This window comes from Dermacentor variabilis, chromosome 3 (genome assembly GCF_050947875.1).
Source record: "Dermacentor variabilis isolate Ectoservices chromosome 3, ASM5094787v1, whole genome shotgun sequence".
Taxonomy (NCBI): Eukaryota; Metazoa; Arthropoda; class Arachnida; order Ixodida; family Ixodidae; genus Dermacentor; species Dermacentor variabilis.
The window spans coordinates 159,809,984-159,836,463 of record NC_134570.1 but is presented as its reverse complement, the minus strand read 5'-3'; the positions used below and the strand labels follow the sequence as shown (position 1 = coordinate 159,836,463).

The 26,480-nt window shown below is 48.0% G+C and overlaps 1 protein-coding gene across 1 annotated transcript in view; it reads right to left on the bottom strand.

The window, feature by feature from the left end:
- LOC142574850 (cytosolic endo-beta-N-acetylglucosaminidase-like) overlaps window positions 1-26,198 on the bottom strand; it is a 49,289-nt gene extending 23,091 nt beyond the window's left edge. Inside the window, exons 1-3 of the mRNA XM_075683853.1 lie at window positions 26,032-26,198; window positions 24,770-24,918; window positions 16,319-16,467 (exon numbers count right to left, since the gene is read on the bottom strand). Of these exons, the coding sequence (XP_075539968.1) occupies window positions 16,319-16,467; window positions 24,770-24,918; window positions 26,032-26,198 (465 nt within the window). The remainder of the gene's footprint in view (window positions 1-16,318; window positions 16,468-24,769; window positions 24,919-26,031) is intronic.
- Window positions 26,199-26,480: the final 282 nt, after the last annotated feature.

Here is a 26,480-nt window from a genome sequence, read left to right as displayed (position 1 = left end):
AAATTAGGAGCGTTTGATTTCTTAACCAGACTAGCTTACCGCAGAATCTGAAGCAGTAGAGTGCCGTATGGACAGTGAAAATAGTAGATAATGAGTTTGCAAGTACTGGGCACTGTGACATCTGTCTAAACCACGGAAGAAGCGTGCATTTGGAGACAATGAAACGAAAACTATCTAGGAAAGATGTTCAAAAACGACTATTTCGAATATTTCAATATAATGTAACAATTCCGTGCCTTAAAACGCAAATGTACGCTATCTTTTTTAAATCTTACTTTAGGTTTATTAGTTTATTCATAGCAGACCCTACACCCGCCGTGGTTGCTCAGTGGCTATGGTGTTGGGCTGCTGAGCACGAGGTCGCGGGATCAAATCCCGGCCACGGCGGCCGCATTTCGATGGGGGCGAAATGCGAAAACACCCGTGACCTTAGATTTAGGCACACGTTAAAGAATTCCAGGTGGTCAAAATTTCCAGAATCCTCTACCACGGCGTGCCTCATAATCAGAAAGTGGTTTTGGCACCTAAAACTCCACAATTTAATTTCTTTAGCAGACCCTACAGACCAGTGTTTGTGCCACAATCAGTAACGGACCTGCCCAAGCGTGCGTACAGTTCTTAGAGCAATGACGTTGCTCACTTTTGGCATTGTCAGTAGTTTCGTTATTTCTTTGCGCGTTCATTCAATGCGTGGAATGCACTACCATTCAAGTTTCGTTAGGTAGTACAGATTTTATGGGCAAACTAAGGCGCGACTGCAGAATGCTGATCTAATCGCTGCTGCAACCCTGCAATGGCATCACCTCACCATGACGACGAAAGCGGAGCGCTACCTGAAGAAACGCATCGCAGTGTTCGTTCACTCTCCCAAGCTGTGAGCACAGTGCAGGCAGTACATATGGCAGGTTACAATGCTTTCTAAAGGATAATAAGATGTAATGCTTTTTTTTTCCGATAGCTGTTGATATACAGTTGAGGCATGTTGGCCCACAAAATTTAGTACCTTTAGGATTGTATGAACAGCTGGTTTCGTATATATTGTTATATCGTGACCGTCTGATGGTCATACTATGTTTGATTCATTGAAACGTAATTATTTGATTCTGTCGTGTATATTGGGTGTTTAAATCTAGGTGAGTAAAAGTGAAGTGGCTTTTGAAGCTTCTTTGGCACTGTTATTCATTCCCAACCAATTCCTTCACGTTCCTAATTAAGGAACGTAAAGAAGCAGTTGTCATCATTATTACCAGCTTAATTATATTCACGCCACTGTTATTGTTTGAAGAAACGCTCGCGCGTAAGCTGAAGTGCGCTGCAAGTTTAGAGAAGGAAAATATATTTTCGTGCCGCGGGGGAAATGCCAGATATGCTAAAGGAATTTGAGTACTCCCTCCAAGCAGCGTAAGGTTAGAACGTCGCTTTTATTTTCGGGTGTAGCGCACGTCACGCTTTTTAGTGGCACGAGCATTCAGTAACACACTTGTTTCTTGCGCAGCGCTTCGGTTCACCTCCTGAGACGACCGGGGAGAAAATTCAAAATAAATCGGAAAAAAAGAAGGAAAAATAGTACAGTACAAGGTTCGCGGGTTTCAATATAAATATCAGAGCATACATACATACATACATACATACATATCAGAGCAATATACATACCATAGTTCAGTTACAAGTTGAGTTACTGGAGGGTCTGCAATAATTATAATTAATTGGAAATCATAGAGACAACTAGTGACAAAATTCAGAATGAATCAGAAAAAATGGGAAAGAACAGTATTGTACAAAATTCTTGGGTTTCATTATAGATATCAGAGCAGAAGTTTAATAATAATATTTGGGGTTTTACGTGCCAAAACCACTTTCTGATTATGAGGCACGCCGTATTGGAGGACTCCGGAAATTTTGACCACCTGGGGTTCTTTAACGTGCACCTAAATCTAAGCACACGGGTGTTTTCGCATTTCGCCCCCATAGAAATGCGGCCGCCGGGGCCGGGATTCGATCCCGCGACCTCGTGCTCAGCAGCCCAATACCATAGCCACTGAGCAGCCACGGCGCGTGAGCAGAAGTTTAGCTACAAGTTGAGTTACTGGAGTGCCTGCAATAATCAGATTCAACTAGAAATCACTGATTACCGCACACCAAAGCACGGAATAGTAGGCTTTAAGCAGTGGCGTGGCTAGGTCGTCCGGCAACCGGGGCCCATAGGTCTTCTGTCACCCCCCACCCCGGGTGTAATCGAGAAAGGCGAGGATATCGATAATTTTCGGGTTTCAGCACCAGTACAGCCGCCTTGGATACCACGCACGTCCCCCGGGTCCCCCTCTCCTTCGCTTTCTTTCCCATAGATCGCGAATGCAGCAGCTATACACGCTGTTCTTTTTTTTTCTGCGCCAAATAACGCAGCGTTGCGCTGATAACTTGTGATAAACGCATGTGCACATCTTCTGTCAGACTGTAAGGCTTGGCAGCCAATACAAATGCGGCATCGTGGAAAATATCGCTAACGTCACAAGTAACAAAAAATATCTTTATAAAGTCTTAATTACCAATTTTAGCGGCAATATTGCAGTTGCAAAATTGAAGCCCGACGTTCATATTTTGCCCAACAACAGCTTCAAAAAGAATCGTCGTAGGTACTATGGCACGCAGTATTTTGGCTGTGGGCAGCCCTGAACGAAAACGAAAATCAAATTGTGTGTCAGTGACGCTGATCTCCCCACCCTATTAGAAAACGCCACCTGCCTCCCTGCTGCGCGGGCGCCAATGCTATGACAATTACGAGTTCTCTTCATTCCGATCATTTTGTTTGCTGCTATACGAACAAACGTGATTATCCGAGCTGCAGTACCACCACATGATTGGCAACAGAATAGAGCACGCTTCGCGTCGATTCTTGACGCACCATAAAAAAAAAAAGGAAAGGTCGCGATGAAGCTTTTGCCAGCGAAAGCTTGCACTACTGTTGGTCTGCACTCGCAATGGAGAGGATTAAGGGATCAACGCCACTGGTCCACTATTTCATATTTCTTTCGCTGCTGCCATACACTGGGCGCCGTCCACAGTGCCGAAGTACTGTAGGCTGTAGCCCCCAAAACAATCTTGTTTAGGAAGCTTTTGTTGAGTTAGTAATATCACTTTCAGTCCTCAATTATCGAATAGAAGTGCTTCCTCTATAAATACTAATTAAGGGATTATTCAGGATATGGTTATTACTTACCTGCCATATTTTTCACGCTACCGAATTCCTAGTAATCACAGAGACACATAACTTCATAGAATATCGGGAAATATCCTCACAAAAGTCACATTCTTTAGTGAAACTCCGTGCAGCTGACACAGACAATGTACTTGTGACATGAAGTCACACAACAACAAAATGATAAAGAAACGGTTAGCTAGGACTAGGAGAAAGATGTTTTATTCAACCCCGTGAAACTGATAAAAAGCCAATACAATGAGGTGCCGAAAACTTTATAAGAGGAAGCTTTAGCTCGGGCCCAACTCCGACGCGGCTTATTCAAATACATGTAAAACGCAAAAACGACTTTCTGGGATAACCCCTGGACCGATTTTAATGACATTTGTTGTATTTGAAAGAAAAAGTTAAATTCTAGTGACTGTTGAAAGCGGAATTTCGATTTAGGGCTTGAATATTGTTAAACAGATTTTCAAATATTTGACCATTTGAAGAAAAATGGAAGCACGAATTTTACAAATTCATAGCTCTGCACCAAAAACAGATATCGCGATTGTGTAAACGGCATTCATTAGATAATTCAAAGCGGACAAATTCTATATGTCATGTTACATCTTACGTGAATTTTTTTACGGTGGTTACAAGGGTTCTGCAAAAGCTGTATTTGCGTATTACTATATTTTTTTATGTTCATGTGTAACATACCAATTTTGTCCGCTTTAGATGCAATATTAGATGAAATTCACAGAATCGTATTACAGTTTCTCGTTGTTGAGTTAAAGAATTGTAAACTTGATAGTCTTGTTTTTCAAGAATTTTCGATTTTTGCCAATGTTTAATAAAAAATTGACGGCCTAACTCGAGAATTTGAAACCAACCGTCACTATATTTTAATCTTTTTTTATGCAACAAACCTCGTCAAATTTGGTGCAGTGGTTGCCGAGAAAAGCGAATTCTCCTTTTACATATATTTAGTTAGATAGGAGCACCCGAGCTAAAGCTTCCTCTTAGTACGTGCGCTCTTAGAAGCACGATGCGATGGAGATTCCACTCTTCACGGAGATCGAAGAGTCGCGAGTTCGGCATCGCGACCAACGAAATAAATGTCTCAAACTAGCACGAAAGCAGCGGTTGGGCGTGTCACAGAATCACGCTGTGCTTGAGCAATTACCGCAGTGAATTGCACCATGCACCTTCTGCGGCAAAGCGGTCGCTGAACAAAAAAAATGGCTGTGGCTTAGCTAAGGTTAAGCCCAGGATGCGAAGCATACTAGCCTTTATTTTAGTTGTTGAACCACTGTTTAGCCTGGTGAACTGCTGTTGCTTGGCTATATTTGGTTCGGCTAGACGAAGAAACAACTCATGCGTTACTCTGCTTCGCCTTCAAAAGTGGAACGCGATAGCGTTCCCGTCGACCCGCCAAGTGGTGTAAGACAATGGGCTACGGCGCAGCGACTACGCGCCCCGCATTGGACGCGGTGAGCGTCGAGCAACGCAGCGTTCGGCGCGGCAACGAAATGTGCGCCTGAGCAAGCGACGCACGCCTGAGCCTTAGAAACAGCTCGTTTCTAAGGCAACACCGCTTTCACTAGAGGCGCTTTTGTACCGCTTTGAAGCATCGTACTCGTGGCTCAGTGGTAGCGTCTCCGTCTCACACTCCGGAGACCCTGGTTCGATTCCCACCCAGCCCATCTTGCAAGAGTTGAGCCAAAGCCACCTAGAAACAAGCGCAGCTGCTTATATGCCGCCGCGGCGCCGCGAGCGACGGCGCGAGTTGGTACCCCGTTTCTCCTCTGTCGTGACGTCACGGTGTCACGTGGTATTGAAGGCGACACCGCCGCGCCTGAGGAGCTGGGTTGAGCTCTAGTAATATGCTTCGCATAAAAAAAGTTTTCTGAAACTTTCGAGGGGAAGAAGCGAAGCGTGAAACATAACGGCAGAGGTTTCGCAGCGGCTTCTCGGTGCGAGCGGGAGAGGGAAAATAAAAGCGAGCCGATGATCGCGGCGCCCGCGACTACAGACTGTCGAGTCGTACGCCGCTCTTCGGCTGGACCGAGTCTGAAGACGATCCAGAGTCCCATTCGCGACTTTTGACGGCCGCACTTATGCAACGTCGCTCTCAACGAACGCTTTGTCGTAAACGCGAGCGCCGGGCGCGCTCGTTGAAAGCCCTCTTGCTGCTGTCTTTGTTCGTCTTCGCCGCGCGTTCTGAAAGGAACAGGGACCCAAGAGTCTCAACGCCTTGCAGCACCTGACTGTATGTACAGCGACGCCTGCTCCCAGCATGAACGCACGGCACAAGCGCACCCCACATGAAACGTTCCGCTAAGGCGAGTAATTTAGCGACCATTTTGCGAATTTTTTAGCCCGCACATTCGTGCAATTATTTCGTGGGTTGTTGATAGAGCTGCAGCCGACAATTCTGCGGCGCAACGCATTGGGTACATGAGCTCGGGCTACAGGACACCGGAGCATTCTTTCCCATTTGCACCTAGTCAAGCCGACAGAAAGAGGGGTGTCTTCAGACGTATATGGCACCCCTCCCCCCCCCCCCCCCGCTGGCCCCTTGCACCTGGGGCCCAGGGCCCCCGTTGCCACGCCACTGCTGTAGAGGCCCGCTACGTGAGCACAACATTGGCGAAATTCCTGGAAATTCGGAAGTAAAAAGCGAAAGTAATGATGTCACTAATGACGTCACACACAAGAAGTGGCATATTTCACTGGCTAATTAATCGAAACCAGTTTCCCCCGAGTTTGGTTCGTGCGTTGCTTTCGGCTAAAATGAACCTCAACAACACCAACGCCGAGGTGCGAGTGCCACCAAGAGACACCTAAGTCAAAGATAAGGGTCGCCTACCATTTTTTGTTAGTCCTTGCACGTGCATTACAGTAAGAACTATACATCTGGCCTGGCCGTTTAGAAATGCAACATAATACGTCTCAATAGCATCAAATAAACGTGTCAAAATTGATTCTCTTGCTTCATGATAGGTAACATCACCATAAATACATATTCAGCATTAAAAACTATGAAATAAGCTACATTTTCTTATATTAGAGCATACTGAATGTAGAGCACAACTAAAAACTTATTTCATTATTTTTTTTTCGCCGAAGCTGTCTTCTTAAAGAGACACTAAAGGTTACTATTAAGTCAACGTGCACTGTTGAAATACCATCCCAGAAACCTAGAAACGCTTGCTTCGTGCGGAGACTTATTTTAAGAGCGAATGTGCTCTGAAGCGTCTGCGTGCCTCTAGCGCAGTTCAAATCGCCCGCCCTCCGATCGAGGAGTGGTGATGTCATTGTCTCATAGTGACGTTGCGCCATCGGTGAGTAAAACGGCGCCCGCATACGGCGCTACGGCTTTTCTGCGCAAAACGCAAACGCGCAGCAAAAAACAGAGCCAAGACAGAGCCAACAGCAGCGCAAAAGTGGAACTAAGGGGCCGAATCTTATAACGGTTCGGTTGGAGAACCGTTCCTTTGGCCTCACCTGATTGGCCAAAATTTTGATTACGTCACAGGTCGTCAGAGGTAGCGGAGCGGTGTCGCGATTTTTCATTACGTCCCACATCTGTCAATCATCTTCAAAGCGAACCGTTCGTAGGAACCGGCGAAGGGGTAGTCCGCTTTGGGTTCCGTTGCTGTGGCTTGGCTGTTGGCTTGTGACCCTGGCCGCGCGCGCCGGTCGCGCGACCCCGGAGACGCGCGGGCGACGCGCGCGCGTGCATTGGTTGTTCCGGAGGCCATTACTTGCCTTCGTCGTCTGCTTGGCGTTGCTCTTTCGGTCGTTTCGGTGTCGACCACGGCTGGAAGTGCGATACGCGTTCGAAGAAGTGACGGATAATGAGTTGCACCGCCCTTGCTGGCTTTCTAAGTAGACCTTTCGCAGGCTACGCTATCAAATGGAGGGGACTCAGGTGCAAGCGTACGAGTGGCCATTCCACGCAGAGGAAGGAATATTGCGCGCTGCGGTTCATCGCCACCGGCCTGCAGCTCCCAGAGGTCAGTCGGGCGCGAAGCATTCATCGGAATGACCTAGATCTCTGCTGCCGACACTGTCCACAAAGTTGCTCTCGCAATTACTGTGTTGGCCGGTTGAAGAGCAGGGTCAGCTTTCCCGTGACCTCAGCTTCAAAGCCAATGCCGAGGAGGTATTTGCATGGTGAGATCGAATTCTCAGTGCTATCGCCAGCGTGAATAGCTCGCAGATCGCCGTTCAGCAGTCAGAAGGGTTCAACCTAGGCTGGTTCAGCACTTCCTTCGTTCGGCTGATAAAACTATACAGTGAGGACGGGAAGATATTGTGGAGATCTCTTATTTGGCTGCCTTTTTTCTCTAGTTCGGGAGTGCCGCACTTTGTTACTCAATTTCACGGCACAATGCGCACCGTCAGCACCACAGTCTTCGATTTGACTTCGCGCAGGCAATGCAGGGCCCGTATATCGTAATGTTCGATTTCAAGTTCCATTGCTTCTATAACGCGACGCGCCGTGGGGCTTATCGCAGGGACAGCGGCAGCGCGGCGGCGAGCGAGCCATGTCCGAGCCGATGACGAAGGGAGAAAAAAGATGGAAAATTTATATGGTCGGCTAGTAAAGGTGTCCCTAAGAACCAGTTCACGGTTTTGTCGCGCTCGCTTCTTGAGAAGTGCTGGCAGTGCGTTCCTGTTGCGTGCATCGTGCGAGCTCCTGGCAGCAGACGAGCGCTACGCTCTTCCAACTCATTTACGCTTGCGATACCGCCTGTCGGCTGAGAATAAAAAAAGAATGACATTAATAAAGTACTTCGGCATTGCGTAAACGCCCGGCACCACACGTTTATACTTCAGAGCTTGGCGTATAATATTTAACTTATATTTTACATTTATTTAGCAAGCAGAAACATTCTGAAATTCCTCGATTAGCTCGTCATATAATGACGTACACTTCAGAGGTGGCACCCTCTCATCTATTGGTCGCGTCCTCCCCTTCTTCCACCACCGGCTTGGGAGTGGCACATCTAGTGACGTAAGCGGCGAAGCGAACGGTTCGTATTCCGAACCTTTATAAGATTCGGCCCCTGGTGGCAGCGGAAGGGAAAGCGCGCGACGATAAGCTGGTTCTCTATTTTATGACGCCAACTTCGACGTTCCTTGCAATGAACGACTCTGACAGCGACACATTGGCTCGCGATGCTGGGCTCGACTTCAGCGATTTAAGCACTAATGAACTAATGAGTACTAGTCAGCACTAATGAGTCAATCGTGACTGCTGAGGGCTCGCGCTGCCGGCGTCATTGCGCACTACTACGACGGCGGCCTGATTGGAAAGGCACTCCACACGATTTCAGTAAGACGGCGTTGAACTCGTAATCCTCTGGACGAAAGTGCAGCGAGCATACTACGTGATTTTTCGGCTCTTTGCCAACCCGCTGTGGCAGAGGCACGGCACCTAACCACTTCGAACGGAGAGGTTCACTCGTTGGCACACAGTGATAAGTAACGTTGCAACTGCCCTTGGCCAAGTTCCGCGGACCGTTCGCGCATCCCACGACATCACATGGACGTGGCATTCTCGCTGCTTATTCCAAATGCAAGTTTCGCGAACCAGCGGGGCCACCGGAGCACGACGCGATAACGAAACAACTGAAACTCCAAAGCGCGCGCGGCGCAAAGTCGAGCGCGCAGAGTTGAGCGAGAACGAAACTTTCGATCACCCGTACTACTCAAGGGTAGCGTCAAATTTCTTTTTCTTGGAATCGAATAAAAGTAGACAAGTAGCATTTTCTTTCGTCATATAATCTAATGAAATGATCTTTTTAATACGAGTAGTTGAGTACTAGTGACAAAAATTATCATGAGGAGTGCCTTCGTCATCGGGCTAGTACCGGAATGTCGCTGGGGAGTCTCAAACCGTGTCATGCATTTACCTCAATTTCTCGGTTACTAAAGCTGTGTTCGCGATTATATTGACGCCTTATGCCCCAACCACTGGCACGCGCCGAAAGCTTCGGCGCGCGCTGGCAAGCGAACGCGTCGCTTCGCTTCGGCTGGAGGGAAAGGGCGCGCAACCACTGGAGACAAGCTCCGACGCGCGCCGAAGCTCGCTCCTCGGCTGCGGCGCACTGTTGCTGGACTATTCCGTCTTCATCCGTCAAAGTCCGGCCTAAAACAGCCTGCTGTAAACTAAGCTTGAAACAATAAGGTTGTGATCTGTATGTGCTTTTAGATACAAAAAACACGTTTGCATAATGAATATACACCTGCCGCAACAGTTCGTTTTTATTTTTGAAGTAACAATAGTGTACAAAATATCGACATCAGCGCTCGCGCGTCGTCTGTCTGCAAGATCGCTTTGCAAACACCTGCACGACGATGCCATATATCAAAAACTGTTGTACCATTTCATTTTTTGGTAGCTTATTGCACAGCCAACTATGTAAGAATTAGGCGTGCAATGTTATAACTGAAAAAAATCTGTGTTGGAAATATTGCCACGTAGTAGTGACGGTAAATAAATAGTGCCGGCTCAATCGCAACGATAGCGGCGAGCAATGTCGGCAATCGTAGAAAATCTCATCTGCGGGTCAAGCGCGTCGGTTTGCATACGTCAGTCGTCGAAAGTTACAGCCTATTCGCTGGTGCCCGCGCGCCTACCAGAAACTACAACACAATTCGTGTCGCGTATGCAATCAGATTACCAAGGTTCGTCGACAAAAGACAGAACCATCGATAACATTCGCGAAACTTCCGATACGTTCAGGCGCATCCTGCACCGAGCGATAACGTTTTAACATTTTTTAGCCGGTGAAATACGGTAACCGGATACAGATAAAGCATCCGTGTCAATATAATTATGCTTGTTGGTGCATGAGAGAAACGTGAAAAAGTGGCTTCTGAGAAAATCAGCAAAACAGAATTGAAACACCTGTAGCACTCACAAAAAAAAGCTAGAATAGCTAAAATGTATGTAATTCGTATCTTGTCTCCCCCCAATTCTTGATTCTGCCAAATCTAGCCCATGGAGCACCTCTATTATTCTAGGTTGTTTTGATGCATCAACACCGCATCTGGAGGCCTTCACATTGAGTTTATTGCTACAAAACATTTTCACAGTGTAAGGGCCATGTTCTATTGTAACTGGTTTCCACATATCAAGTTTGCCTTTCTTTACATTAATGAAATGACATACCGTCAGATAATACAAGCTTGAGAATTAGAGGGTTTTAATAGGAGTCTTTCGTTGCCCTTTGCCAAGTCGTACTATTGAAGCACTTATTCGCATGTATGGGAGCAGCTCATTTGCATAGTATAAGAAATATATAAACAGGTTATTTTCAGAATTTATATACTTCGTCACCACAAAAAGAAAAATTGCAGTTTATTGTTTTCAGCCTGCTATGATGTCTTGACTGAGAAAGATATATTCAATTTGTTCTGCGAGGCACGCAATAATTGCTGTGGCATATTTTATTGCACAAAACTGCATACAGTATCCAGCCATTATTAAAACTCAGAAGAAATTAATAGCACAATGCATATGATCAGGCACATAGCATATTATTGCACTTTCCTAATTCATGCCAGAACGACGACCACAGGCGTCCTTCTCTAACAAGGTCAGCATCCATCGTGCCTCCTAACCTCCCTACCTTTCATTTATCATTTTCTCTCTCTCTTCTTAATTCATGCCCTTTTTTTAATTGCACAAAAGCTACTGCACTAAAATAGTATACTAGTACATACTTAAAAAGCACAATTTTATACTACGATAATAATCAATCATTCAAATTTTCATTGTAGTGCCCAGGAACAGCTAGAGAGCCTCTGTACTGGTGCACTTAACGAGCTTTAAGGAATGTATAATGTCATGGACCACCTTATACAGGAACAAAAGGTGCGATTAATTAAGACTTGAATCTAGAGGTGCGAGTTGAAATATATTTGAGAAGGCTCAACTGTGGTTGCCAGAATGGCAAAAGTGGTGCTTGAAGATAGACATCATTTTATTCTGGATGCGTTCAATGAGGTCAGAATTAGATTTGCTCATTGCACCCCCCTCCTACAGAGGCATACTCTAGTAGTTGGAGGCACACAGCAGAATTTGAGAAACACAACAGGTGAGTGGAAATCATGCAATATACGACAAGCAATTCCAAGAGCGTGAAGGGCATCTTGTGTAATTATCTATGTGAAGAGAAGCTTAGCATTTTGTCGAAGTACACACCAAGATCTTTCATTTCATCGACCCTAAGGAGTGGAGCATCACGTAGGGTGTATCAAAATTTCACATGGTGCGTTTTGTGCATATAACTTAATGCCCTAGTGTTGGAAGCATTTAAGAGTACTTATTTTTTCTGCACCAGTTTGAGAGTGAAAAAATGTCTTTTTGGAAGTCGATGCAGTGGTGAACACTGTTGACAGTCTGAAATAGTTTTTAAGTTGCCGGCACACAAAGTCATGCTGTTCATTTATTAAAATGCTCTTAGCACTAACAGAAAGCGAGGAATCCCATATCGATTCAAACACCTGACGCACTGAAGAGGATAGATATAGGTCGGCAGTTAGTAACTGCACATCCAGCACCTGATTTGTGCATGGGCAATGCTCATGCTACCTTCCGAGTGCTAGAAGAGGTACTAGACTTTAGGGAACTATTGAAGATGCTTGTGAGAACGAGGAACAAGTATGCTTCCATACGTCTTAACCCTTTCAGACACCACTTTATCCCGTTGATTGAAAAGTTGCTTTCACCACATCTCTTGCATACTCAGAATCGTAGAAAGTGTACAGCTGCAGCAAATATTAAGAATTTTCAATTGTTTAGCGAGTTTTGTCAAGTTTACAAAATTTCGACTCCATGCGAAAACTCACTACAGGAACACAAAATATGAGAACATGTACTATATCGTGTTTTGAAAAGCTTGAAAAGCACTTATCCAGCCACTTGACAATTATGCCTGGTGCACGACATTGTAAAAAACAATGAAAGAAGTGAACTCGCTACATACAACGTACTGACACAGAGTAACAACACCCAGCCGTCTACCTTCCCACTCCTTTTGTTAAAACATTCTGCACGTTATTCAAAATTGCAGCACAGTTCCAATAATAAGTGTTTCAAGATGTATGAAACACATTTTAAATACCATTACTTTCATCAGTGCTTTTGCTATTGATGCACGCTCCTGCTGTGCCCAATTGTGTAGACAGCGTCTCAAAGGGTTAAGCTCTGTGGAGGAAATACCATCAGCACCACAAGAAAGGGAAAGTTTAAGGCAAAGTTTAAGGCACTTCATATACTTGGAAACGAGGTTTTCATTGACTGTTAGCATACACTGCGCCAGACTGAGAAGGAAGGTTACTTGAAGCATATTTCACACCATATAGCAAACAGAAATGTTCTGCAAAGGCATCAGCAGTGTTCGAGACAACACCACTATTTTCATGAAGAAGACTTACATCTTTGGCACTCTTTTTAGAAGGGAGAGCCCACAAAGCTCCAGAAATATTTTGAATTATGTGTCACGCTGGCTTCAACACAATCAACGTGGTCAAAGTGATGATTCTAATAATAACAATAATAATAATAACAACAATAATAGTCTTAGTGGTAACTTGGCACACTAGACTAAAAAGAAGGCTGATGCCTGTATGTTAGAGCATCTGATAACCAGCCATCTAGAGCAGGAATTTGCAGGATGCAGAAGACACTTCCTTCCTCTCCATGTGCACACACACTTGCTCAATAACACAGCACGGCACACACGCACACATTTCACAGGTGCACAACACACACGAGTGCCAATTCAGTCTGGTTCCAAGGAACGAGAATCCAAATCGCCAGGGGGTGGAGAGAAAGCTCTGCATGCCAGATATAATCATGGAGTTGTGGTGTCGGGCCATAGAGGCGCGATGAGGGCTCAGACTGTGCTGACCACTTGTTCAGACGAACTGAAGAAATATTAGTGCTGTCCAGAGAGTCGTCAAGCACCCTGCAGTATAGACTAGTGCAATGTTGTGCTGGTATTGCAGGGTGTGCTACTTGAGGGGTTTGAGGCAATCCTCGAAGGCTGGCATGAGCTTGTGACAACAGAAAAGACGGGAGTAAAGGGTGCGTATTGTCCGGCGCTGAACAAGCTTGAGTTTGTTAGCGTCGCGAGTTTGGTACGGGAACTATACTGATGAGCAGTACTCAAGTCGTGACAGAATGATAGAAGTGTAGAGTGCTCGGAAAACCTTAGGTCATCAGGGAAGGGAGACACGCGACACAAACCCAAGAAAGGGCCGGTGCTTACATACAGTGCTGGTGACATATGCGGAAAAGTTGAGAGAACAGCTAAATGCTACACCCAGAATGGGAAGGGCCCGAACAGTCTTTATAGAAGTGCCTCCAAGGAAGAAGGTTGGACGTGCAGCAGTTTCGTTGTGGCTGATACGCATGGCAGCACTTTTTACGGTGCTACTACAAAGTTTGATCCCAGTCGTTCAACTTTACGGAATGTATTTATTGTAAGCACATATGCTGTGCATCGGCATATTGTTGTTGTTGAAGCGTTAACTTGTTAATCAAACACATTCTGCGCAGATGCATTAGTAACTTGGTTTTGAGTAGATCTTTGTCCTGACTACAATTTATAGTATCGCAGCAAGAAACATTTTAGTAGAAGCTGAAGGGATTCCAGCAGTTTAAGCATACTGACTGCACAAAACACTGACGACACCTTTTCACCTTCCCCACAATGCACTCACACCATCTACACTTTCCATAAGCAAAAAGTGAGATAAAAAATCAATTACAGTTTCATTGACTCAGTACTTGCTGCTTCTGAAGCGGGCATCGAAGCAATCGTGGTATACGCTGCTACACGCATAGGTCTTGCCTGATGCAGGTCCTGCTATGCACTGCACACAGGGCACACGTTGCAAACAGATAATTTCTTTTTGCAGTGCTCAACTATAACGACACACTGACTCAAACATGACTGCATTGTCACGTATGCTTCAGTGCGTCAGTGTTCTTGATTGCTACACGAGCGATTTATGCCCAACTAGCCCAAAAGACGGACGCACTAGAAAGAAGTGAGTGAATGAGTACAGTGAACTTGTACTGAACTGGATTCACATGCCGAATAGAAGAGCGCAGTGTCAGCTGAAACAGGCGGCACGGCTGATTATGTAAGTACTTGTAATAGTTCGGCTACTAGTGTATTTCGCTTTCGGAAGTTATCTTTACCACTGGAAACAGCGCAGAGCTTGGCCGTGACACTTGAGTCAACCGACACCACACGAAACACGCCGCGGTTGACCAACCCAACTTCCACACGGTTCATTCACCACATCACACATCACACGAAGTCAGGAGTGCCATATTTTAAATCACTGCAGCACCAAACGGACCTGAAAATTCACTTCCTTCGACAGAGTTTCTTAGCTGGCCTCGTTCACTCGTCAGTTACGAACTCGATGGACCCGCTAGGCCTACGCGTAACGTAAACAACATCGGCGATAGGCGAGTGCTGATTATCCAGACTTCGGAACTCGTAAACATGTTTCCATTCGTTTTGGGCACAACAAAATACACACACAACAAGCACAGACGTTGCGGTAATCGTGATTCGGTTGGCTATTTTAGCAGACGATCGCACTGAGCCCGGCGGAACACAGTGGGCAGGTTGGATTAGTCGGCGTCGTTCGAAGTCGCTTCGGATCCACGTCGCACTGCCACAACCCACTGTCGTCGGTCGGTCGGTCGTGTCGTTGTCGGCCTACTATTACAACACTGTCTTTTAGGAACACTGTCGCGCGCGTCGTGCGTCCAAGAAACTCGGACGATCGTTGATGCCGGAGCCTCCACTTGGGCGGCCATTACAGGCATAGCAGCCGGAGGCTGGGCAGCCTTCGATTGGTTGACGCGTGCGACTCGTCGCAGCCTCTCATTGGTGCACGCCGGCGCAGCTTCGCCGCGCGTCGGCAAACTTCTAGCATCGGCAGTAGACATAATCGCTGCGCGACGTTCCGCTTCGCCGCGTTTCCGACCGACGCTTTGACGCATTTGACCCTTCGGCGCGCGCCGAAGCTTTCCGGCGCGTGCCAGTGGTTGGGGCATTAGACGTTCTACAGCATTGCTCTATCATTTTAACTTTATTTCATATTAACCTTTAGTGTCCCTTTAACACATATATGGCGACGGTTGCAACACACCACCATTTTCTAAACATGTGGGCTTCTCTTGAAGAGAGAGAGAGAGAGAATCAACTTTTGTGCTGAGCCCTTAGTGACGGTTGGTGCGCGCTGGCACCAGATGGGGTGGAACCGTCTTCTCAGGTCCCATATGCGTCCAGCAGTTCCTGGCCCCTAGCCGCCAGCGCGAGCTGGGTCGGTAGGTCGGGGCTGGACAACAAGGTCTCCCATCGCTCGGGGGGGTTGGGTTGGGTGGGGGGTAGGGATGGTGGGGGGTTCTTGAGCTTAGTGCACTCTGCAAGGATGTGTGCTAGAGTGCCTTTTGACCGTCTGCAAAAAGGGCATGAAGTGTCATGCTCTGTTGGGAACATCTTGTGCAAGAGCACGGGATGCGCTAGCGACCCCGCTTGGGTGCGTCGCACTCACGGCCAGTTTACAGATACCTTGCTTGTGGTGCTTAAGACGCCTGCCGATTCTGCAGACCAAGCGAGGGAAACTTTCCTGAAGGATTGCATTCTCAGCTTTAGAAGAATAGTTGTCAGATTTCGAAGATGTATCCGACACAGCTGTTACTACTGAGGGATTCAACTTTGTTGCACAGTTCCGGAGCTGTAAACCTTGCGCTTCACTTTATTTACATAACTGAGGCACCTTTTTTTTAACGTTTGAAGCCATACACACTATGTCTGCTTCCAACGCTAGGTATAATTAACTATCTGACTAAATGCAACAAAAAAAATTATTTCAACTAGATTTGATGGTTTCGGAGCCTTTCTGGGATTAAGGCGTATAACCTTTAACATGTATTTGGATATGGAAACCGCAGTTAGCCCGGACCTGCGGTTTCTCTTTAACATGCGCGCAAAAACATCGTAAGTGCCATCATTTTTGCATCGTACCCCTACCGTAGGGGCTAAGACAATGGGCTAGAGAGTGACGAATCAACGTCGCACTTACCAGCTTGCAGGCAACGCTGACGAGCCATCCGTCGAACCTGTAGAGGGCAGCGATGCGCGCCAGCTGAGTCGCAACCTGACGCTCTAGCTTGTCGCCCCTGATTTTGCTGAAGAACCGGGTGCCCGCGTTGGACTCTGCGTTGAGCGTGCCTGCGAGAAGACAAGGCACGGAACGAGGAGCTCACGCCAGGTCTGCACATGTGAGACTTTCCAATGCCTTTTAACGCGACAGCGTTAAGGAGCTCGTGTCGCAGAAAAGCCGATGTCGTCGGTGTCGGCGGCGTTGGCCGTGAGCGATAAATCCCAGCAGGCACTTCATGAATAAAAAGACAATGGGCTACGGCGCAGCGACTACGCGCCCCGCACCGGACGCGGTGAGCGTCGAGCAACGCAGCGTTCGGCGCGACAACGAAATGTGCGCCTGAGCAAGCGACGCACGCCTGAGCCTTAGAAACAGCTCGTTCACTAGAGGCGCTTTTGTACCGCTGTGAAGCATCGAACTCGTGGCTCCGTGGTGGGAATAAAGAAAAAAAAAACTCGTGGCTCAGTGGTAACGTCTCCGTCTCACACTCCGGAGACCCTGGTTCGATTCCCACCCAGCCCATCTTGGAAATTGCTTTTTATTTATGAAGTGCCTGCCGTGATTTATCGCTCACGGCGGACGCCGACGACACCGGCTTTTCTGCGACACGACCTCCTTAATGCTATCGCGTTAAAAACAACTTGCAAGATGGGCTGGGTGGGAATCGAACCAGGGTCTCCGGAGTGTGAGACGGAGACGTTACCACTGAGCCACGATTTCGATGCTTCAAAGCGGTACAAAAGCGCCTCTAGTGAACGCGGTGTTGCCTTAGAAACTAGCTGTTTCTAAGGCTCAGGCGTGCGTCGCTTGCTCAGGCGCACATTTCGTTGTCGCGCCGAACGCTGCGTTGCTCGACGCTCACCGCGTCCGATGCGGGGCGCGTAGTCGCTGCGCCGTAGCCCATTGTCTTACACCCCTTGGCGGGTCGACGGGAACGCTGTCGCGTTCCACTCTTGAAGGCGAAGCTTAAGCGTCCTCCAATTTTTTTTTTAATATTTGGGACAAAGTTCTGTGTGTTCGGGATCTGAGATAGTACATCTTTATAAGCATGACACGGCATGGTAAGATTAGGCGTGCAATACGTCCAGCCTATACGTGTCTAGAAAGATGGTCTCTCCGGTTCTCGAATCGTAGTGGAGCCTGTCAGAAACTTGTATACGACGATCGCGAATGGTCTCACGCCGGATTGCGAGCAATGTCAAGCCATGTTTTCTTGATCGTAATGATTAATCGCCTGTGGTCTGTACGGCGCAAACGACTTTAGCCTAATGTATTTGACTCGCCGGCACAATTGTCACGAGAAATTGCCAGAATGTCTTAGCCTAACGGCCAACGGTAATTGTCTTTGAGCCAGGTAGCACCCTAGTACTGGAATTGTAGTATACAGCAACATTTCAAACAACATTGTACGTTTGAAATACGAATGGATGCATCGCAAAAATATCGCTAAGTAAAGGAATTTACTACCGAAACAGAAACAATTCTGGGAACACTTAAACACTTCTAATGAGTTGCGAATGCGAGAGCATTAATGTCCATTTGAACGCCGCTGAGCGGTCCTGCGGTGTTCGCGCTTCGAGTAACGTTTACGTCATTGCTCGTTCCGCCCGCCCTGTATTGGAAGAGTCGACAACGGTGGTGGATTTCGCTGCCTACCCCTTCGCTCGTTTTGCTGCATACCTCCGCTCCCTTACCCGCCGTGGTTCCTTAGTGGCTAAGGTGTTGGGCTGCTAAGCACGAGGTCGCGGGATCGCATCCCGGCCGCGGCGGCCGCATTTCGATGGGGACAAAATGCGAAAACACCCGTGTACTTAGATTTAGGTGCACGTCAAAGAACCCCAGGTGGTCCGAATTTCCGGGGTTCCCCACTACGGGCGTGCCTCATAATCAGAAAGCCGTTATGGCACGTAAAACCCCATAATTTGTTTTTTAAATTTAACCTCCGCTCCCTTACTTCGTCTGCGGTGTACTGGCGTGGACGGCCACGATTCGCTACGGCCGAGGTTGTGGCGGCCGTCGATGTAGACGCTTCAGACTCCACAGCGGTATACGTGCTGGCCGAGAAGCGCGAGCCAGCGTCGCGAGCACGCCTCGAGCGCTCGCGATGTGGCGTCGCAGCCAATGGGAAGTTGGGTGCCATTTATTTCGCTGTTTCGGAAGCCGCCGGTTTCTTCCGTTCAGTGGGCCAGTTGATGCTTTTGCATCACAGAAAAATGGGGAGAGAGAGAGAGCACCCCTGATAATGGCGCACGGTGGCGACGCCCGACGCAGAACGTGCGCATCCTCGGCATCACAGTCTAACTCGAAGATTAGGCGGCACCTGTGGCTGTAGGAGATCCGCTGAAAAAAATCTAGGGCGCGACTTGCCAATCACTAGTTCGTGTCCGCTAACCACCAGCAACACGCGTCAGCTTTGGTGCTATTTAAGGACAGCTAATACGAAAGTTAGATAATAAGCAGCCCTGCACCTTTGCCAGGATTGCTTAGATGGTACGAGGTCTGTTAGAAAAGTATCCGACCTTATTTATTTTTTTGCGGACACCTGATGGATATCAAACAAGCGCGCTTGCGTCAGCCGCCCTTGAACCTTCGTGCGCATGCGCGAATTTTTTCCTGCCTGCCGGTTGCGTCAGTCGCTGGGACGCCACGTTTGATTGAGGTAGAGCGCAGTGCTCTCGTCGTTTCTTTATTGGAAGGAAAATGGCGGAGCGACTGGAGCAGCGCTACTGCATCAAATTTTGCCAGGAACTGGGTGACAGCCAAGCGGAAACCATTCGGAAGATTCAGAGGGCTTTCGATGACGATGCTATGAGCAGCACACAGATTAAGGAGTGCTACAACCGGTTTAAAGACCGCCGCACATGGGTGGAGAGCGAGCCACGCTCCCGTCGGCTATCAAAATGCCGAAATGGCCAGATCATTGCCAAAGTGAACGCTGTCGTAATGCGGGGCTGTCGTGTGACTATCCGAGAAATTGCGGAAGAGGTGGGCATCAGCACTTTTTTGCACATTCCATTATGACCGAAGATTTGACCATAAAGATATTTGCGGCGAAATTCGTGCCGAAGCTGCTCACGGCGGTGCAAAAGCAACTTCGTGTTGAAGTCTCACAGGACATGCTGGATTTCACAAACAGTTACCCCGACTTCATGAAGACCATAATCACTGGTGACGAGTCTTGGGTGTACGGGTACGACCCGGAAACCAAATCCCAGTCATCACAGTGGAAGCATTCCACGTCAACAAGAACAAAGAAGGCCCGCCAAGTGCGCAGCAACGTCAAAGTGATGCTGACTGCTTTCTTTGACTCCCGCGGTGCGGTACACCACGAGTACGCACAACAGGGTCAACCAATCACCAAAAAGTACTACAGGGATGTCCTCCGTCTCCTACGTGATGTTGTGCGGCGCAAGAGACCGTAGTTGTGGGCAACAGGAAATTGGCGCATCCATCACGACAATGCTCCTGCACATTCCTCGCACTTGATTCAGACTTATTTGGCGAAAAACCAGACTCCTGTAGTTCAGCAGGTTCCTTACTCCCCTGATATGGCCCCCTGGGACTTCTGGCTGCTTCCCAAAATCAAGGGGCCATTGAAAGGAGCGTGATTTCAGACAAGAGAGGACATTATGGCTGCAACGACAGCTGAGCTAAACTCCATTCCGAAAGAGGCCTTCTCGGAATGCTTCCAAGAATGGTAGCAACGCTGGGAGAAGTTTGTGGAGTCCCAAGGAGACTGCTTTGAGGGTGATTAGGTTTGCAACTCTCTAGTTATACAAGTTTTTTTTTTCTTTGGCCAAAGGTCGGATACTTTTCTAACAGACCTCGCATACGTACTACACATTTATAACCAATTTTGACAAAGTAAAATTTTCTTGCTGTTGTATTTTATCTAAATAAAACATCTAAATATCTTAATGAACAGAACCACAATTCTTCTGGGCATAGTACATGTTTATACCTATAATTCAAAGCGGAAAGCTTGTCAATCGCCGCTACAGTAAGTTCGGGGAAATTACTCAAAATGGTCATTGTGCGACCAGATATTATCGTGGACATTTCGCACTCCGTCTAATCAGTACCTTGAGCACTGACTCTGAGTGTCCTAGCGGAGGATTGAAGCAGGCCTCATTATTGCTGTGTTCTGCGCGTGAGACTGTATACTACCGTGCTGAAGTGGACAGCTAGTACCTTTTCAGCAGCCGGTGCGAGACCCATGTTCAACTTTCAACACGTAGAAGAGCTCCCGAACCACTTTGAACTACACTCTAAAAACAGTTGCACCCTTTGGGGTGTATATTTGCCACAAAACAATAATCGTCATCTGCCTTGCCCGCACTTCCTTTCTTTAACGCTGCGAGCCCGGTACTTCCAAGTCACGAACAGCATGTGCGTTATCAGCATGACAGAGCATTCTCGACAGGAAAGTATCGAGTGCAGCGTTTTCAAGAAAGGAAATGCGGGCGAGACAGATATAATAATAATATTTGGGGTTTTACGTGCCAAAACCACTTTCTGATTATGAGGCACGCCGTAGTGGAGGACTCCGGAAATTTTGACCACCTGGGGTTCTTTAACGTGCACCTAAATCTAAGCACACGGGTGTTTTCGCATTTCGCCCCCATCGAAATGCGGCCGCCGTGGCCGGGATTCGATCCCGCGACCTCCAGCAGCCCAACACCATAGCCACTGAGCAACCACGGCGGGTTAGGCAAGACAGATGACGATTATCGTTGTGTGGCAAATATATACCCCAAAGGGTGCAAACATTTTTTAGAGGGTACAAGGCGAATAAATCTCATTTCCTAACCATCGCAATCTATATCATGCTCGCCGCGCGGAGACGAGCGAACGTTTGACCGAGCGTTCGGTCAGTGCCGAACGTCACGCTGGCTTTTTTTTTTTCTTTGAACACACCGTCTACTTAAGGTTATCATGACTCCGCGCTTTACGGCTACATGCTGTTACCGCCACACAAGCTGTGAAAAGCCAGGCTACATAATATAGGTGAAATAAGTTGATCGGACAGGACAGGCAAAAGATAGGACAAGACAGCAAGGCGTGCTATTACATGCCGAAGGAGGGCTAACTGACGGATCGCCATTAATCTCCCTCGCGTATGGGGCCAATCGACGGCTGTTAACGCTGTGGCGTCACGTTCATGGCCCCGTTGGCGCCACAGCGGGAGCAGAAGGGACCGGAAACTGCTCTGAGAGGAGCACGACGCTGTTTTTCTTTAATTAGGGGCTTATTTCGGCGCGTTTCATGTTTCGCCATGAAAGATCGCTTCCTTGTGATTCACCATTGTACACACGATTGACGTGTGTATGTGTGTGTGTGTGTCTGTGTTTTCTCTCCTCTTTTTTCAAAGTTGTTGACACGCCGCGGTGGCTTTAGCAGCTATGGCGTTGCGCTGATAAGGACGAGGTCACATGATGAAATCCAGGCCACGGCGGCTGCATTTCGATGTGAATGAAATGAAAAAACGTCCCTGTCCCGTGCATAGGGGGTACGTCAAAGATCCCCTGGTGGTCAAAAATAAACCGTAATCCCCCACTACGGCATGCCTCATAGTGCATCGTTCAGTATGTCAGACGTGGTTTAGGTGCTTTTCAGGTGACATGCGCTCAATCGGAAATCGTCGGATCAGGGCACAGTGCTCGAGTCCATGTTCCTACACTGTTTTATCGGCGAGGAGGAATGTAGCCTTGAACCAGCGTGATGCGCCGTCTCTTCCTCGCAATGGTATGTGCGGATAGCCATTTCTCGCAACGGCAGCTTCAAACGGTAGCGGTGCGCCTGAGAATAAGTGCAATTCCAACGCGTTCCGTCTGTGACTGTTGCAATGTGAGATGAACCATGCTAACTGACTACACTGGGCTGTATTCGGCTGCAAAAATAACGTTCGGAAAAGAACGTCAATGGCATCTTCCGCCGATGTGACTTCGTGGACTCCACCGTTGCGGTTGCAGGCAAGCGTCCGCTTTGAATTGCCAGCGTAATACAAAGGGAATGACGCCTTCAGCTTCGTCGCGTGCATGTTGACAATATTTTGTCTCCAGTGAGCGCGCGGCGACAAACTCGGCACCCATGATCAAGTTGGAATATGAATGAAAGGTGCATATTCGAGTCGGTCAACTATTGAAATTGGACGAATTCGACTACTTCTTCGTGGACACACATTAAGGCTATTGTGTTGAAATGTGTTCCTTTAATATAGTGCTTGGCAACCAACGTTTTGGTGGAAGTCTACCGCGGACGTATTATGAAAACAGCTCGTACCGACGAAGAAAATGAAGGTGTGTTATTGTTTGTTGTGTAACCAAAATCGCGCCCGAACGTGTACCGGCCGCCCCAAACAGTATACATGGGCTCTCCCATGCTTCTGAATCTCTCCGGCAAATTGTCTGGCCGACGCTGCGAATTGCGCGCTATATTATTTCGGCAAAATAAAGTTGCTATTCCTGAACGTAGGTGTTAACTTTTCAGCTCTCTTGAGTCGGCGAAGTGCCCTTGCACAGGCACCACTCGATACCTACGAGCGCGCATATTCTATGAACGCGTCGTGTGCGTCTGGTTGACTGTGACATATTCGCGGTCACTGTCACCAGGTTGTTTATGTTAACGGCCCTCCCGGTCGAAATATTTTACAGTTATTTATTTAGTGAAGCTTGATGCCCGGGCGGAAGGCAAACAATATGCTCAGAAAATCGCACCGCGATATTTTTACAAGCACTAAAGGTAGCAAAACGTGTCTCCTCTTAACTTCTCACATATCTGGACTGCTGGTGCGAGGCACCGCATGACACGCGGAGACGCCCGTGATTGTTGTCACATGAGTGGTACGTTAATAGAGTTCGGGGCTAGCCGTACAACAACACGTTACACGTATGCTACATATCGACAACGTTCTGGCTTGTCTCGCCTCCTACTTGGATTGTGGGCAGGGCTGAAACAACGCCTCTATAGGCCCGTCACCGTTCGATATTGCGGCTTTATCGAAGATCACAGCTTAGTAACGACACGCTAGGAAGTTTCATAATCGCAAAAACTTGTTTTGACCTCTCGGGAAAACGCGAGACCTTGCCATTCGTCGTCAACAGCATGTTCGCCGTCCACCCTCCAGTGCGATCCCACATACCAGCATGGCACCGGACGGCAGACGGCGCTGTGATCGCAAAATGGCGGCACCTCAATAAAATGGTCTATATGCGCCACGTAAGTTCCTGGGTAATCGGTAGTTTTGGTGTACCGGGTGTTCGAGGTATTTGAGAACGCAATAACCACAACCACTTCATGAACAGCAACGATGTGGTATGGTGTGGTAAAACTTTATTTCAACCAAAAATCAAAACATTTGTTCCAAACCCTTTACGTTGTTTATTTTGCCATTGTTTTCGTTGACTGCTGAATAAAACTATGTTCAACTTCGATCATTGAAAACTATGTTCAACTTCAATAACTGACTGAATTTCGTTTCGATAACTGCTGCATACTCGCATAAGATAGAGCATGTTTATGTTGGGCAGTGGTTCCGCAATAGCAGGCTTAGGAGACTTTCTTGCATGGTGCGGATGTTTGTTGGTACGCCACATTGCAGGTGACGTGGTTTACAGCCAGCTTTACAGTCAGGCACTAGTGAGTCGCGCAGGCCTTGTGTGAGGAAGCAAATGTCTTAGAAGGGGCGCCTGATCGCATTGTGCTTCGAAAGCTCAGCCGTTGAAGCTGCCACTTAATGCTGCTCCGCAATTACCATACTTGACTTTCCGCGGTCCTCGCTTACTATGGTCTCCATCTGCCGGGAACAATCAATAGCCCGGTACGCGTCTGGCTACCGGCAGGACTGATTAATTTGCTACAGGTGATAATTTACCACAAACTCGTGTCTCATCCTGAAAACAAAGGATTTCTTGACATTCAAAAAGGTGGCGATCTTGAAGTTGCTGCGGTCCGCGTGAAAGCCGACTGGGACAGCGTACGGCTGAATTTCCTGCATCAGAATAGAAGCTGATGCCCAGGAATAAATGAGCTGCATAAATGACAAAGAAGCTGGTTTAGGCAAAGTGAAGCGCCTGGACAGATACAGTGGGGGTGTTATTATTTATGTCGATTCGGAGCCAGGTTCTCAAATACCCCGGACCCCCGGTACGTCTTTGGCCGTACAGCGCTATCCGAGTCATGCTTGCAATATTATTCGACACGCTTATCTTGTCTTAGAATCGGCGATTAGGTTTGCGACCCAGCGAGCAAGCCTAGCACGAGGAGAATGAGACGGTGACTGAGACGGTGACAGTGGTGCGTAATTCCAATCATTGGCGAAGAGAGAAAGGACGCACTCGTGTCAGTGCAATAGCATTCGATGCGCCTCACCCAAGACCTTGACGCCATGTGTGTGACCAGCCGAGATCCAACCTCGAGGGGGGATGGTAACCAGGTGGTGCGAGTAATAGACGAAGCTGTCGATTATCTGCCAGTGGTGGAACCGGTAGCTGTTGAACTTGTTGCATCCGTGGATGAACCTAATAACAAAGAAAAAACACCGATAATGCAAACTCTCGTCGTTTTTTTTTTTAATGCTGACGCGCAGTGACAGCTACAAACGAAAAGGAGGGGGCGGAATGGGGGAGGGATAAGGGACGTTACAAAACCACAAAACCTGGGTACGCGAATCACTTGAGCCGACGACACAGACTAGCAGTTTTTTTCCCCCCTAACGCTGAGTCGGTGTTTCTGGCAAATGCGTCTCGCGTATCATCACGCCTACAGTGCGGCCGCAACAGCTTCCGATGCGGCTGTTTGCAGTACACTGGCTTTACTATTGAATTTAGATGGTAACCGACTGAATAGCGGAGTGGGTGGTCAAGATGGTGGGGCAATACCTCATGAAGCTGCGCAGTGAGACATGAGCGAGGGACAACGTTGTTGTGGAGTACTCCGGAATAGTTTTAGCATTGCAAGCTTGTTAGCGACAGCTATTTATACAGGTAAAGCGGACCGAAATTGAGGTTGCGTTGGCGTCGGCCTTGGACCATGTGCACCACCAACCACGCCGCCCACCGCTTAACCGGCGAATTTCACCGGTGGTAGTCACGTGTCCTGGCATTAGTAGTCAGAAAACTCATCCAGCTCTGTGAGGAAGAATTGCCATTTCGGCAAGGTGGTACTGGTTGAACATCTTGAAGGGGCAGCGCAAGACGGCAAGCGCAGAAGGCATGCCTTCTTTAAATTTGCATGACGGTGAATATGCATTTTTAAACCGCTACATAGTGTAGCATTAGATTACAGGGTTTTGCTGCTTCCCTGTGCACTGATAATGACACCATCGATGGGAGAACACGTGGGCATGGTTGTGTTACTTAAGTCTGTGTATGGGGCCGTCAAATAAAGTTAGTTATGAGTTCAGCGCTGTCCTGTGTGCTTCCTGCCTTCTGTCTTTTTGTCGTCTTGCGCTGCCCCTTCAAGCGGCTCCGTGAGGATGACCTGCGGGCGCATTCTGCTTCGAGCGACTCTGCGAGCTGCTTACAGAATATTACTCTTGCTCTTCCCAATGGCGCGACGATTGTCTTGTCCTTGAGCACTATTTAGGCAATCGCAATTACCAATGAGTGAGTCCTAACGCGCGTCCCACTCACCGGTCCTCGAGGTAGCCGCCCATCATGTCGTGACAGAACATGGTCCTCGGTGCGTGCGGTTCCCCTCGCTTCACTTCACGAATGGGTTCCACGGAGAAGAGCGGCGGTTCCCGGAACGCCAGCAGTTCCTGGACCGTGTCGATGGGCAGGATCTCCGCCTGAGCCATGGTGGCTATTCAAGGGCGCCGCGGAACTCGCACTGCTCCACGTACTCGAACTTGTCTTCCTCGCACGTGGAGCCGTTTAAACAGGCTTGGCCATAGAAATGGCGGCCTAGCGTGGACTGGCCGGGCTTCTCGCCTTAGAACCCGCCAGACGCACCAAGGATCTGTGCACTCTCGGCCACGACGTTGACAGCGAGCGTGATGAGCGATCAATGCGTCGCTGGGGCCGCAGAGGTGAGCCCCGTAATCGCGCAGGTCCTGGACGATAACTCTGCAAGTTCAACG